The sequence below is a fragment of the Sebastes umbrosus genome, chromosome 21 (assembly GCF_015220745.1).
Source record: "Sebastes umbrosus isolate fSebUmb1 chromosome 21, fSebUmb1.pri, whole genome shotgun sequence".
NCBI classification, from domain to species: domain Eukaryota; kingdom Metazoa; phylum Chordata; class Actinopteri; order Perciformes; family Sebastidae; genus Sebastes; species Sebastes umbrosus.
Window position 1 is genome coordinate 25385121 of NC_051289.1, and position 15830 is coordinate 25400950.

At 40.8% G+C, this 15830-nt stretch overlaps 1 protein-coding gene across 4 annotated transcripts in view; it reads left to right on the forward strand.

Moving 5' to 3' along the window:
• Positions 1 to 15830, forward strand: part of LOC119480336 (phospholipid phosphatase-related protein type 5-like) — a 138861-nt gene that overhangs the window by 19549 nt on the left and 103482 nt on the right. For 2 of the 4 annotated variants that reach the window (XM_037756503.1, XM_037756504.1), the window contains exon 3: positions 15235 to 15423. The exons of 1 other annotated variant lie outside the window; for it this stretch is intronic. In XM_037756503.1, the coding sequence (XP_037612431.1) occupies positions 15235 to 15423 (189 nt within the window). Of the gene's footprint in view, positions 1 to 14868; positions 15424 to 15830 lie in introns of those variants that run through there. One more of the 4 variants, XM_037756505.1, reaches the window with a different exon arrangement.

Below are 15830 nucleotides of genomic sequence, written 5' to 3' on the forward strand. Positions count from 1 at the left end.
AATTCCTTAGGGTAAGGGCTGAATATTTTTAGTTCTAAATGGCAAAGACTGGAACAGAGCAAGCTTTGCTGTACAATTTTAGTCTTGTTTTTCTTGCATTGTTCTAATCAGGTGAATTGGAATATAAACCTTAAACACCTGTGCCACAGTGGTGTTACTGGTATAAAAATGGCTCACCAAGTCCTGTGCAGTAATAATATTTTTTATTGCTGTGTAATTGTATCATGATGATATTGTAATAGTCTGTTTCAGACAATGATTCCAGGCACAAACATTTTTTTTCCAGAAAAGATGCAGTAGAACATTTTGTCGAACTCAACATCATTTTGAGCATTTTATATATATAATAAGGTTGGTGCAGTGGTTAGCACTGTTGCTTCACAGCAACAGGGTCGCAGGTTCAAACCCGGCTTGGGGTCCTTCTGTGTGGAGTTTGCATGTTCTACCCGTGTCAGCTTGGGTTTTCTCCGGGTACTCAGGTTTCCTCCCACAGTCCATCAGTTAGGTTCATTGTTGACTAAATGTGCCGTAGGTGTGAATGTGAGTGTGAATGGTTGTCTGTCACCGGTTGAGAAGTGAACATTATGAAACTGTGGCGGACCGCATACGGACGAATAGTTGAATCTTGAGTCGAAGTCCAAGTGTCCTTTTCCACTAACCTCCCTATTGACGAGAACAACCATAGACTGTATATAAGAAGTGGACGTAGTCACCGGGATGTCACCCATTGGTTTGTGTACTACCGTTTTGAAGCCTCGAGTTCTGCATTTTGGCCGTCGCCATGTTGTTTTTTGGTGGTCGCCATGAAGTGACACGAGAGGGCGGAGCTAAGTACAACCGAACGCTGAATACGCCATTTTTAGGCGACCAAAATGTTACATCCATGAAGTGAAAACCCACTGTGAAAGGGTTAAAGTTGTAAGACGAAAACACGGACAACTCCCAGACCGGACAACGCCGTGGTAGCGACCTGTCAGTCACAATGTAGCCCCGCCCTAAAGCATCCCCTGCTTTATGGTCTATCTGACTCTAAAAGGACCATCATTTACTAAATGAACATCATGCTGTATTGAAGAAGACTTGAAACTAGTGATTGAGACCATAAACTCATGTTTACAATGTTCACTGAGGTAATAAATCAAGAGAGAAGGAGGCTCATTTTCTCATATATACAATCAGAGGAGTTGCCCCCTGCTGGCTGGTAGAGAGGACGCAGGTTTAAGGCACTTCATCATTGGCTTCACTCCTCAGACCCGGAGGTTGCCCACTGAGAACAACACCTTGGTAACCACGGTAACTGTACTAACTAATATGGTGACAGCTGTAGCCTCAAAATGCTTAGAAGACATAAATATAAAAAATTCACGACAACATACAAATACATTTTTGTTAAAAGACTAAAACTAAATCGCTGTTATTATGCACCACATCACCAAAGCAAATTCCTTGTACTGTAAGTGAAACCTACTTGGCAATAAACCTGTTTTTGATTCTGGTTAAAAGTGGTTCAATGCAACGTCAAATACACTCACTGCAACACTAGCACCTGGCCTTGTGCTACCTTATCTGCATACATCTCCCATCTGGTTGCATCTCTCCTCCCACCGGTGTGCCATGTGCTCCGGGCCGGGCATGAAAAGATCAAACTAACGGGAAAAATGCATTTAAAGGTCGGGAAATAATCATAGTTCTGCCCTGAGCCAGTTGTTGCCCCAGAATGAAAAAATAATGTGTTCCATTATAAGCTGAACAAAATCCACCATGAAACCTACTGCTAGATGTTAAACTGTACCTTGTGTTGAGTGCAGAAGGAGAAGAGCAGTGCATTACGGATAGTGTGAGGAGGTAAACAGCTCAGAAATACTAGGAAGCATGAAGGCTTTATTGGTATGTATCATTAATTGAAACACTAACAACCCGAGAGAGAGAGAGACTTGATCTACTTTGTAATTATCTGCTCACCAGTCGCCAGGAAATAGGCTCCTCCAGAGACAGACAGACACAGAGAGAGAGAGAGAGAGAGAGAGATAAAGATGGAAGACATACTGCATGAGCTCCTAGATTTGTATGTATTTTGTCGAGGGATGTCAGTCGATTAAAATATTTAATCGTGATTAATCACATTTTGTATCTGTTCAAAATGTACCTTAAAGGGAGATTTGTCAAGTATTTAATAGTCTTATCAACATGGGAGTGGGCAAATATGCTGCTTTATGTAAATGTATGTATATATTTATTATTGTAAATCAATTAACAACACAAAACAATGACAGATATTGTCCAGAAACCCTCACAGGTACTGCATTTAGCATAAAACAATATGCTCCAATCATAACATGACAAACTGCAGCCCAACAGTCAACAACAGCTGTCAGTGTGTCAGTGTGCTGACTTGACTATGACTTGTGCTGACTTGACTATGACTTGCCGCCAAACTGCATGTGATTATCATAAAGTGGGCATGTCTGTAAAGGGGAGACTCGTGGGTACCCATAGAACCCATTTACATTCATACATCTGGAGGTCAGAGGTCAAGGGACCCCTTTAAGAAAATGGCCATGACAGTTTTTCCTCGACAAAATTTAGTGTAAGTTTGGAGCGTTAATTTAACCTCCTTCATGACAAGCTAGTATGACATGGTTGATACCGATGGATTCATCAGGTTTTTCTAGTTTCATATGAAGTATGTGTGAAGTATTTATCTTTACTCTAGCTTTAAACCGAGACCGGTACAACCTAAAAATGACAAGTTGTATTAATGCGTTAAAGAAATTAGTGGCGTTAAACAGAGTTAACTTTTTGGTCATTTTAAATTCAGAAGAACAAAGTAACAACTGCCTCTCACAGGAGGCTTATTGGTCCCAAACATTATGGTTAGATAGATTTTCGTGTGATCCTGCTATTCTTGCGTGATCTTGTGATATCGCGAGAATCCAGCTGCCGTGCATGGTAAGTTTCACTTTACTGTTGATGCACACTCAACACGTCCCCCGTGGTTCTGCTGTCTTGATAAATCCAGGATAATATCCATAGTGCTTACTAAATGCCAGCATTATTTTCAACATCATACTCACTCTGTCACAGACAGGAAACGTTATGGTATCACGGTATCGAGCCGGCCTTTGCTCTCATCTCCGTGGTCAAATGGGCCGACGCTACAACTGTAGAGCACCCATATACTGACATTTATGTTAAATGCATTCAAACGGCCCCGATGGAGCTGACCATGGATAGATAAAGAGAACGTTGGAGAAGTTAGAGGAAGTAGACACGTGGGACTATGTCCGTTTTTCAAAATAAGGTGTTAACAAAAGGAACTGTTTATACAAAATACATCTATGGAAATAAGATTTATTGGATTATATTCACCAGAAGTATAAAACATTACATGTCCCTTACAAATTAAAAAGAAAATATCACTAATCTGTGAGGGAAATGTCTTTATTCTTTGATTTTTGGGTTGCTGGATAAAAAATGTAATAAAGAATTCCTGACAATGATCCTGATATATTTGACTTCAGGACGTCTCTGACTACATACATGCTGAAAATCAAACATTTTCACAGGATTCATTCAGATATTTACAAAGTAAAAGTCCCTAGAAGTGTATGATTCAACTTTTTCCCATGGTCTTGTGTTAAAAAAGTTAACAAAAATCAAAATAAATCGTAATATCAAATCTAAATACATATCGAATCGGCACCAAAGTATCGTGATAGTACAGAACCGGGAGATAGGTGTATCGCCCCACCCTGCACACAGAAACACTGCTCCTGAACTGACTGAAACACCTCGTTTGAAGTCCTGCCGTTTCTTCCGTAACGTGGTGATGTCACCAAGTAACACATTTTGCCAAGCGGCTAGTTAGAGCGGAGCTGCAGCGGAGTCCGAAAAGTTAGATTTGGTTGACAGGCGCTCAAACAGTGCGTTTCAGACAGCTGTTATGAGAAAAGTAAAGCATTTTTTTTTTTTCAAAATTAAAGCATGTAAACATGTTCTAGTAGTTCAAAATACATGTATGAACTTGAAAATGAGCAAATAGGTCCTCTTTAAGAGTGTTTGGACAACGATAGAGCTCCATGGTATAAGTCAGGCTTTGATACACACACAATACTTGTTAGTAGATACATTAACGGGATTGAAGAAAAGGATATCACAGGATGTATAATTTAGCATCAGCAGTTGTCCGTGTGCTATAATTCTTGTGTAAATTATGACAGTGGAGATATTTATTTATATAGGGACTAAAGCAATCTTGGTATTTGTAGTTTTTAGCCACAGAGCTCTACAGGGATGGCAGTGCCGGTCGGGGGTCCACCACTTTGGTTTAGAGTGAAATATCTCAACAAATATTGGATGGATTGTCATGAAATTCTCTAAAGACAGTCATCTTCTAAAGAGGACTAAAGCCTGGAACACACCAGGAACGTCAGGAGCGCGTGGCGGCTGCGTTACCTATTGTTTTTTATTTCGTCGTCTGTGTTAACAGGTTAGAGCAGCCCCGTGTGTTGCGTCTCTTCTAGAGAATAGAGGTCTCACCTATTTTTGACGTGTGCCGCGTGCGTCTCACAGCAACAACAGACAGTGAAAGTGATCTATTGACAGTATGTTAACATCATACCAGCTACATTACTACAGTTTCGATGTCTATCTGTAGAATATGTTACGGAGATGAAAAAAAAGTAAAGACTTCTTTTTAAATCAACACTTCCTGCTTTCATTTAGAAATAAAAGCCCTCAAGCGTTTTTTCTTTGGACAGAATTCCTTCATTTGTTAACACAAGGCTTTTATTCTGAAATATGTGCCGGACAGTGTTATAGAACATGCAGTGACTTGGAGAGCTCCATGAATGAATATAGTACGGAGTGTTAATTGTGGATTATTACTATTATTTACAAATTACCACACGTTTCTTCACCTTTCTCTGTCTAAAATAAATATAAATGATATTTTTAATGAAATGGCCATTAAAAGGCAAACTCTATGTAGAAAGAAAGGGCTGACAGCAGCGCCTGCAGCAGCAGAAACGCAGCAGACATGCAGCTGGTGTGAAAACCTTACGCGTGAATCACGCAACGCATGAATCACGCAGCCACCACGCCACGCAGCCGCCACGCGCTCCTGACGTTCCCGGTGTGTCCCAGGCTTAAGCCCACTGACTGGTGATCTCCAAAGTTTTAGTTTAGCGCTGACAGCTGGTCAAATGTGAAAAATCTCAGCATCTACTAGGCTCGCATAGGGAATTGTTAATTTCTTCTCGCGAGCGTAATGAAAGATGAACTAAAATGAAAGTGCCGACCAAATGCAGTGTATTCTCTGTTCCTCGACGTGACCTGGTGACTGTAGAGTTTACAGTATGTAGAGAACACAGAGCTGCCTCTCTGCAGAGCTGCCCCAGCCTTCAATCTCCACTTCCTCCCCACGCCTGCCACATTTATTTTCATTCAAGAACACGGGCCTGCAGGACCCGCCTTCACGTCGACGGGTCGCGAGTAAGACACTGCATGAATATCTTATGAAGTGTGACATGCCAGATAAGCCGGGGCCGCTCCAAGCATGCTACTTTGAAGTTTCCTCCTCTGCCGCTTTGCCTTTTATTAAGAGCTGTTTATTCACACGCGATGAAATCAAATCATGCGTGCTACACTTGACTCGCATGCAGAAATCATGAAGCCATATATTTTGGCTGTGATAATCAACACTTATTTTTCATTTCATGGCGCGTTCCTCTCGTAGCCGTTGCTCTCAGTGCTAATTTGTGTGATTGATATGCATTTCAAAGTGATGTGTGCGCCTGTTAGCTAAGGTATTTCTGCATGCTGTGATGTATTGACTGTATCTGGGTCGCGCCGCTGCCTTTGGCATAATGGTGTAATAAAACACAATGTAAGCATATCTCATATCTCAACCACAACACGCCTATTTATAGATTCTCAGTCAGTCAGAGTGATGTCGCCTTGTCAGCATATCAGTTCATTTTGAGTGGTTGTCTTTTAAATATGTCACACAGGGAAACGCAGATTTCACTCCACAGGAAACAAAGAAAAGTTTCTTGTGTACATTATAGTCTAATGAGTGAATTAACATGTTAAAGCTGTAGCTAACCTGTTCTCTCCTGGTGCCAGCCCCCGTACTAAACTGACACCGTGTCCTAACTGGATGCGAGCGTCCCGACTATCGCGCCGCATCGCGTAGCATTGCGCAGCATCGGACGCTCTCTGTCCACACTGGATGTGTTAAATATGCACTTCTGTTCTATGTCATGTAAACTAAACACGTACATATCAGACGTGAACTCCATATCAGACTGGAGACGTAACCACTTCAAAGAAGTGTTAGTAGTTCTTGCTATCTACGTTTGTAGCCTACTTTTTAAACAGAAAACACACGTTTCATATTGTGATATTTACTGGAAATGACATACAATATAAACCGCCGTGCGTCTTGCTCGTCCCCGTGCATGTGTCCGGCAGTGACACAGAAAGGTAGCGAGATACCAGTTAAATGAGATTAATCTAACATTCTGAATGATTTCTTCATAACCACAATTTAAGTTAATAAAGACTAAATGTGGATGTTTCACTCACTCACTGAGTTCCTGCTCAGCCTGCTGTAGAGTGTAACATTAGTCCAACAAAATAATCCAAACAGGAAGAAGAAGTGAGATGTAAGAGGAGCACAGGATGCTTTTTCTTACTCTCTTGGTCCTCTCTTTGGTTTTAATGCACCTGATTTGTAGACTTACTTTCTCTCAGGTTTTTCTATCAAGCTAGATTAAAAAAATACAAACATATAACGGGAGCGAATAAAACTTATTTAACCAGCGTTAGAAAAAAAACAGGAACAGGGCGTCCGACAAAAGTTCAATTCAAAACTTTGCGTCGCGCCATCGCTTGCGGCCGGTGAGGACACTCCAATAGAAAACAATTTAATCAAGCTGATTTTGTCGCTGACGCTCGCTCGCGTCGCATCCAGTTAGGACACGGTGTGAGGGTGTTGTATTGAATACTGATCCAGCCCGTTTGCATGAAAAAGTGTATGAATGCCACGACAATGCGCAAGGCGTTAAGCGTGCAATAAGAATGCTTTTTTTTTGTTTTTGGCTTGTCATCAACGCCATGTAGTCCGTACTGACTTCAATGCAAATGTGTAAATATGCCACGCTCGGAGCTAGTGACGTAGAATAACAAGTGAGAAAGACTGCTGATGGTGGCAGGAGGGGAGATGGATGGGTCCAACAAACACAGGACTTTCTACCAGGAGACCGCTGTTTTGTTTTGTTTTGTAAGTTACCTCAGTGACGTCTGTCACGTGTTTTTTTTAGTGACGTGTTATCCGTACTTATGTTGTTTCAGTACATATTTTTCTAAGTTTAAGTAGTTATTTTAAGCCCAACCTTGCCGTTTTTCCTAAACCTAACTAAGTGGTTTTGTTTCCTAAACCTAACTACGAACGTTACTGTAGTGTTGTTGCGTGGTGCACAAATGACACGTAAAAAGCCTAAAATGCGTCCTCACGACACATGGAATGTCCGTGTAACGTTGTGCTATTTATACACTATCCTCTGAGACCGGGTTGATTTATGGGTGATGCTTAATAACGGCACATTTATCACACCCACATGATGCAGGAATAATAGATGTTTGTCCTTTATTAAGGAAAAGGTGTTCAAAGCCTTTATTCTGCAGAAAAGGAGCGGCCCTTTGTTGTTTTCAGTGTCAACAGACTTTTGGATTTTCTTGTATTAGTGATCAAAATTGTGCTTTGGTCTCGCTTTAACTAGTTATCTAAAAGGTGTTTGACTGCGCTTTAATGTTCTCTACAAGTGTGTGTGTGTGTGTGTGTGTGTGTGTGTGTCTTTTCATGCTTCAATGCTGCTGCAGTGGGACACCTGTACTGTATTCACCAGACAACAAAGCTCATTAGTCAGTCCTCAGGGAGGAGAGAGCTAAGAGAGGAAATATGCCTGTCATATTTTACTCTGATGTCATATTTACTGTGTGTGAGGAGAGTATCTACAGCAGATTACATATAAGAATAATGATTTTGGATTGTTGTTATTCTCTCCGCCAGGAGATTATGTATTCAGTTTTATGTGTGCGTATGCATCTATGTCTGTCTGTCCACGGCTAATCTCTCATACCAATGGACCAATCGGTAACACTTTATAACAACCATCATCAATAAATAATAAATTGATTTTATTTAGCTAAACTTAGTTAATAGTTGTTTTACTGTTAACAAACAATTAAATAATAATTAATAATGTTTATTAATTATTAGTAATGCTATAATTTCTGTTATTTTATCAGTAATATGATATAATTAGTATATAAATTATATCATAGCTGATAAGACACAATAACAATTCAAATATGATTACATTAGTTAAGTATTTATTAAAAGGCTATTGTTGCACATATTGTATTAGAACATTTTATAAATTATATTAAGTATTCATTGTAAACGTTTAAGAAATTGTTTGTAGAAAGCAGGAAGCTGGGAGAACCCGATGTGTTATATGAGCGTGCAGGGCGGTGCGGTCCCGTGGGTCTGATGACCGTTCATTATGGCGAGGAAAATAACTGAATTCAGCCGTTAGTTAATTTTACTACTTTTAGCACATAATGATTTAAATGATGGATATTTAAGTGTTCCTACTGGGAAGAAGATTTATATCCTCTGAGTTACAGACGTAGTTTCTATACTCTTTGTCATTTTATGAGAGAAGACACATCACTGGGTATTGTATTGAATAAGTATTTTGGATACTGGCATACAGGGTCTGAAATTAGCACCCGCCAAATGAGGGTAAATTGTTGGCAGTGGCGGGTGAAATCATCAGGACATCCGCCACTTTGGCTGGCAGGGAAAATGGTAGTGATGGAATAGAGAGCCGTAGTTGTCTACTTTCTAGGCATCGCGTGCCTCTGTGTCTATCGATTCCTCTTATTGATGCTTACCGACAGTTACGCTGCACAATGACGCATACGCACGCTGTATCATGTTTCAGTTTGATTGGGACCGGAGACACGGCAGAGAGGAAAAAAGTACTCTACTAAAACTACTACTAAACCTGAAGGACGTGCCCTATTTTTTTCCTGATAAATCTGTGCTGAAATCAGCAGGATGAGTGTTCATAACGTTAGCTGTTAGCGACCGTTAGCAGCACAGTCCTGACTGGATAAATAGCGGAGCTACTAACGTTAACGGAGGTGCCATTAAGTTATTATTATGAGACAAAACTTGAATAAATCCAGTTGTTTGTAGGAGATGTTTTCACATCAATATAAAATAGATAATAGAGAGAAAATTATGACCTGTTTAACTTCATAACAACTTAACAAGATTTTTTTTAATCAAAGCAATTATTTAAATAATCATAATCATTTGAAATATTTAAAATATATATTAAAATATATTGAACAGTGAATAACAGATCTAAAATGTTATTCCTTCATTTAGCGCAGAGATCTCAAAAGTGGCAGAAAAAAAAATACTCTACTGCCACAGTGGCAGGAAGTGGAAAAAGTTAATTCCAGACCCTGCTGTCATATATGAAATAAATATTACAAACAATAAGTAAAGAAAAGCAATATAAGGTCTCTGTTGCTTTCTCCTTGGTTGTCAATAATCCAACATTCAGTCATAGAATAACGGGTGTCCAATGGGATAGTAAGAGAGTAGAGACGCATGAAGACATCAGGCTGTCACAGACTATACAGTACGTCTTTTTATAGAAGGAACAGATCTCCTTGTTTGCTTTTGTCTACTGTAGAAATCATCCTGACAGTGTCTGTAGGACTCCTCGTAGGCTGAGCAGTAAAGTGACAGATGGACCTACGACTCTACAGAGGACTCCTCTGTGTGGATTGGCTCCATTTGGAGCCTCCGTTCTGCATGATTGGTCCTGTTTGTGCATGTGTGTGAACATTAGTGCATCTGTGTGTGCAAAAGAAATATGTGTGGGCTTGCTGCTATTCACCTTTTATGTCGATATCTGCGAGTCTATTAATATCTTTATTGAAATCAGAACACACAGAAATGATGGTCTTATTTAGTTGCACTCTTACAATAAAGCACAAGTGAATATATAACGTTTTCTTTAACATGTGACGCAATTTTGCAGCCATAGAAATCACAATTTTTTGCTGCTAAGCAGCGATGGTGCCTGTCCAAAATAGATAGCAGAGACAGTGGAAAGGGGGATGAGAATGCCGGCTAAAATAGGCGGCCAATGGCAGACTTACACCCACAGTCTACATCCGGAGAGTCAGACTCAGGGTCTGAAATGAACTTTCTTCACTTCCTGCCAATGTGGCAGTAGAGTATTTTTTTTGTCTGCCACTCAGAAATTTTATCGCCCACTTTTGAAATCTCTGCGCTAAATGAAGAAATAACGTTCTAGATATAATGTCATTCTATGTTCGATATATTTAACATAATAAACATTATATTCACGGTTAATTACAGTGTTGGAATTACATCGTAGCTTCTGGGGGAGTACTGTTTTTTGGGGGAGGGAGGGTAGTATACACAGTACTGTACTGGACTTTGTTATTGTCATCTATAGTGGTTGTTTGCATAAAAACATACAATTCAAATGATTATGATTATTTAAATATTTGCTTTGATAAAAAAAAATCTTGGTAAGTTGTTATGAAGTTAAACAGGTCATAGTTTTCTCTCTAATATCTATTTTATATTGTTGTGAAAACATCTCCTTCAAACAACTGGATTAATTCAAGTTTCTCGCCAAAAACTTGTTTTTATAAAATTTTACGAGATTACATTTGAACACATCATGATAACGTTGTAATTTACCTTCACCCAACAGTCATTTTACTGAGCAGACCGTGAACGTCTCATAATAATAACTCAATGGCACCTCCGTTAACGTTAGTAACTCCGTTGTTTATCCAGTCAGGACTGTGCTGCTAACGGCTGCTAACAGCTAATGGCTGCTAACAACTAACGTTACGAACACTCATCCTGCTGATTTCAACACAGGTTTATCAGGGAAAAAATAGGGTGCGTCCTTCAGGTTTAGTAGTAGTTTTAGTAGAGCACTTTTTTTCTCTCCGCTGTGTCTCCGGTCCCAATCAAACTGAAACATGATACAGCGTGCGTATGCGTCATTGTGCAGCGTAACTGTCGGTAAGCAAGAAAGTAGACAACTACGGTTCTCTATTCACATCTTTAGCGTTTTTCCTGCCTGCCAAAGTGGGGGTGTCCTGGTGATCTCACCCGCCACTGCCAACAATTTACCCACATTTGGCGGGTGGCGGATGCTAAGTTCAGACCCTGGTCAGACTGCTTGAAGCCTGACAAGATGGAGATGTTCGTGTGAACTTATCGGGAGAATCCAGTTGCCGTGTTGATAAAGCACAAACTATTCATTGACTTTTGTAGTTAATGTAGTTATGTTGCTTATCATACCATCTGTTTCCCACTCAATCACCTGTTGAATACTCACTGAATGCCCCCAAAACCACAGATCATCACACTAGATGGCTGCCCACCCTGAGCCCAGTTCTGCTCCAGGTTTCTTCCAAGTAATCGGGGAGTTTTTCCTGGCCACAGCACGCTTGGTGGATCTTGTTGGGTCTCTAAACTATGGTGTACGGTCTAAGACCTGCTCTATATATAAAGCGTCTTGAGATAACTTCTGTTGTGATTTGACGCTATACAAAAACAAAATTGAATTGAATTAAATGTTTAAATACATCCTGGAAATGGTATGATAAAGTATTGTAATCATTCCCTGAACTTCAGGGTTTGTAGTTCAACATGCAGCTGTCAGTCTGATAAGACTGGATCCATAAAGTATGCTATTGTAATTAAACCCTTTCTAATGCTATTATTATGTAGGAGATGCATCATTAGACGTCTCTGTGGCGTGTTTGAGCATGAAGCCAGCAGCATATAGCTTTGGCCTAGTTAGTATTAAAATGGGGAGTGATGACGGAGTGACACAGTAATGGCAGCCATTACTCAGAGCTGTCAGCTCTGTACCCACCTGACTCCACACACCCTCCGCATCTCCATCTCCATCTCCATCTCTGTCTGTCTCTCCGTCTTCCACCCGCCTCTCCGTCTCTCTCTGACAGCCTTCACTTATAGATTTCGGCATGTCAGTGAAGCACATGAATGCGTCTCCGGTGTTGGAGGAAAAAAACACAGAAAAGAGTGCGGTGTATGAAATAAGACGAGGCTTCAATGATCCATGCGGGGAAATGGGGTCGCTGCGGCAATGGAAGGAAAATAGATAAAGAATAAGCAACTACAGAGCCAGCAGTGTTGAACAGAACACAGCCTGTCAGGAAGTAGAAATGTATGAAGAGTAATGGAGGAGTGCAAACAGCAGGCAAACACAGTGAGACCAAAAAAATATGGCAAAAAATGAACACAAAAATGGAGTATATGTGAAATTGAATGAGGGAAGAATCATCAATAAGATACATGTAGGGTTCCCATTAGGGGTGGGGGAAAAATATATCGATTCACCTGTGTATCATGATATTTTAAATCCAGCGTGGTAAACACTACACATCCAGTAAAGGATGGAAACACTTTGGGTTTCACACATTGACAGGAAGAGCAGAGCTAGACATCACGGCTAAAGCTGCATGCTAACTCTGTCATAGACCGGAAACGTTATCATATGGCGGTAACGTGACAGTCGAGCTGGCCGTCGCTCTCGTCTCCGTGGTCAAATGGGCCGACGCTACAACTGCAGAGCACCCATATACTGACATTTCTGTTTTTTGCATTCAAACGGCCCCGATGGAGCTGACTATGGATGGATAAAGAGAACGGAGCTGACGGGAGAGCTAGAGACCACCTTGGAGAAGTTAGAGGAAGTATACACCTGGGACTAGTTTTGTTGCCTAAACCTAACTTAACTACGTAGTTTTATTGCCTAAGCCTAACTAAGTAGTTTTATTGACTAAGCCTAACTAAACTAAGTAGTTTTATTACCTAATCCTAAATAATTAGTTGTATTGCCTAAGCCTAACTAAGTAGTTTTATTGCCTAAGCCTAACTAAGTAGTTTTATTGCCTAAGCCTAATTAGGTAGTTTTATTGCCTAAGCCTAATTAAGTAGTTGTATTGCCTAAGACTAAGTAGTTTTATTGCCTAAGCCTAACTAAGTAGATTTATTGCCTAAGTCTAACTAAGTACTTTTATTGCCTAAACCTAACCAAGTCGATCTTTTCCTAAACCTAACTAAGTAGTTTTATTGCCGAAGCCTAACTAAGTAGTTTTATAGCCGAAGCCTAACCAATTCGATCTTTTCCTAATCCTAACTAAGTAGTTTTATTGCCTAATCCTAACAAAGTAGTTTTATTGCCGAAGCCTAACAAAGTCGATCTTTTCCTAAATCTAACTAAGTAGTTTTATTGCCGAAGCCTAACTAAGTAGTTTTATTGCCGAAGCCTAACCAAGTCGATCTTTTCCTAAAACTGACTAAGTAGTTTTATTGGCTAATCCTAACTAAGTAGTTTAATTGCCTAATCCTAATTTAGTAGTTTAATTGCCTAATCCTAACTAAGTAGTTTAATTGCCTAAGCCTAACTAAGTAGTTTTATTGCCTAATCCTAACTAAGTAGTTTATTTGCCTAATCCTAACTAAGTAGTTTAATTGCCTAATCCTAATTTAGTAGTTTAATTGCCTAATCCTAACTAAGTAGTTTAATTGCCTAAGCCTAACTAAGTAGTTTTATTGCCTAAGCCTAACTAAGTAGTTTAATTGCCCAAGCCTAACTAAGTAGTTTAATTGCCCAAGCCTAACTAAGTAGTTTAATTGCCAAATCCTAACTAAGTAGTTGTATTGCCTTCTCCTAACTAAGTAGTTTAATTGCCTAATCCTAACTAAGTAGTTTAATTGCCTAATCCTAACTAAGTAGTTTAATTGCCCTATCCTAACTAAGTAGTTTAATTGCCCAATCCTACCTAAATAGTTGAATTTCCTAATCCTAACTAAGTAGTTGAATTGCCTAATCCTAACTAAGTAGTTGAATTTCCTAATCCTAACTAAGTAGTTGATTTGCCTAATCCTAACTAAGTAGTTGAATTGCCTTATCCTAACTAAGCAGTTTTGTTTTTAAATTACTGGAGCGGAAATTGACACGTGCGTCACGTTTTGCTGGACATTTCGTAGGAAAACGCACTAAAAATACGTCGTTGAAAGTCGTGCTGAGAGTCATGAAAAAAAAGGTAAATTGGTGTCCATGCACACGAATCAAATAGATTAAATTCAGTGACTATTTAACAAACTGCCGTCAGACTGCGTTGGGTATAATCCACTTTAACTAACTCAGTATCTGAAAACTTCACATCACCTCCTACGAGCAATAACTTGCAACCTGTTACAGATGATACACCATAGAACCATAGATAGAAGCTGGCTTCTCCTCACTGAGGTGTTTCTTTTTTTAACTTAAATCCCAATGGACGGGTGTGACATCACGCAGCGTCTGCTCCTTCACTTCTCTGTATCGACTCGTGTCTCTGATGAAATATGGGCTGAGTTTAGATCGGAGAGCTTCAGCCTCCGCCAGCGGTCCAGACACATATGACGTCTATAGCTCTCTCCCTCCCTCCCCCGCTCTCTCCATCTCTATCTCCTCTTTCACTTTCTCCCTGTGCTTCCTTACTCCTGGCTGAAACATGGCAATGCATGTCCAGTTTACACACACACACACACACGCACACACACACACACACACACAGATGTAGGAAGCTGTCCATCCTCCTATTTGCCTACATGTCCCTCTAATCTGTCTCTCACTGTCACATAAAAGGAAACACACACTGCCGTGGAGGAGGGGGGGGGGGGGGGGTTAGCCAAGCCTCCTCATCTCTTTCATGCTTGCACACCCTCACACACCCGCTGGCTCTCCCTCCCTCCCTCCCTCTCTCTCTCTCTCTCTCTCTCTCTCTCTTACACACACACACACACAGAGTCAGTAGTCGCAGCAGCGAGTAGCGAGCAGAGGAAGCCAGGGCGAGCAAGCCTCCACCACGATCAGAGAGTGGCTCATCGCGTGCAGCCGAGCCGTCATGAGCCGGTCAGCGGGACTCGGTACCGCCGGGGAGGAGGAGGAGGCCGGGTAGGAGAGAGAGAGGGAGAGAGAGAGAGAGAGAGAGAGAGAGAGAGAGAGAGAGGGAAAAGGCTTTGTTCTAATTAAATGTCTCTCGCTCTCTGTCTGCATCATGCTGTACTTCCAGCTGGTGATCATGGCCGGGACCGTCATGCTGGCCTACTACTTCGAGTACACCGACACCTTCAGCGTGCACGTGCAGGGCTTTTTCTGCTACGACACCACGTACACCAAACCTTACCTGGGACCGGAGGACAGCAGCGCCGTCCCGCCCGTCCTGCTGTACGCCCTGGTGGCCGGGCTGCCCACGCTGCTGGTGAGTGCACAAACTTCAGCCCATCAGCATCAGAACCTGTCGGACACTTCACGCTCATCTCAACCATTCAGCTCTCAAATAGAAGCCACATGACTATTAGGACATTGAAATATCAGCTGATTAATCAATTAGTCAACCCAATCATTTGAATAATTGATTAATTATTTAGGTAATTTGTCATGACATTCTGTGGTTGCAGCTTCTCCGATGTGCTGCTTCTCTCTGTCTGATATCACCGTGAACGGAAAGTCTTTGGGTTGTGGACTGTTGGTTGGACAAAATAAGACATTTATAGATGTCATAAGATTATTGTACTGCTAAAAACACACATACAAATTGTTTCTTCAGGGCACAGCCCTCATGCAGATTACTGCTGACTGCTGCTTGATGTTTGTTCACCAATATCG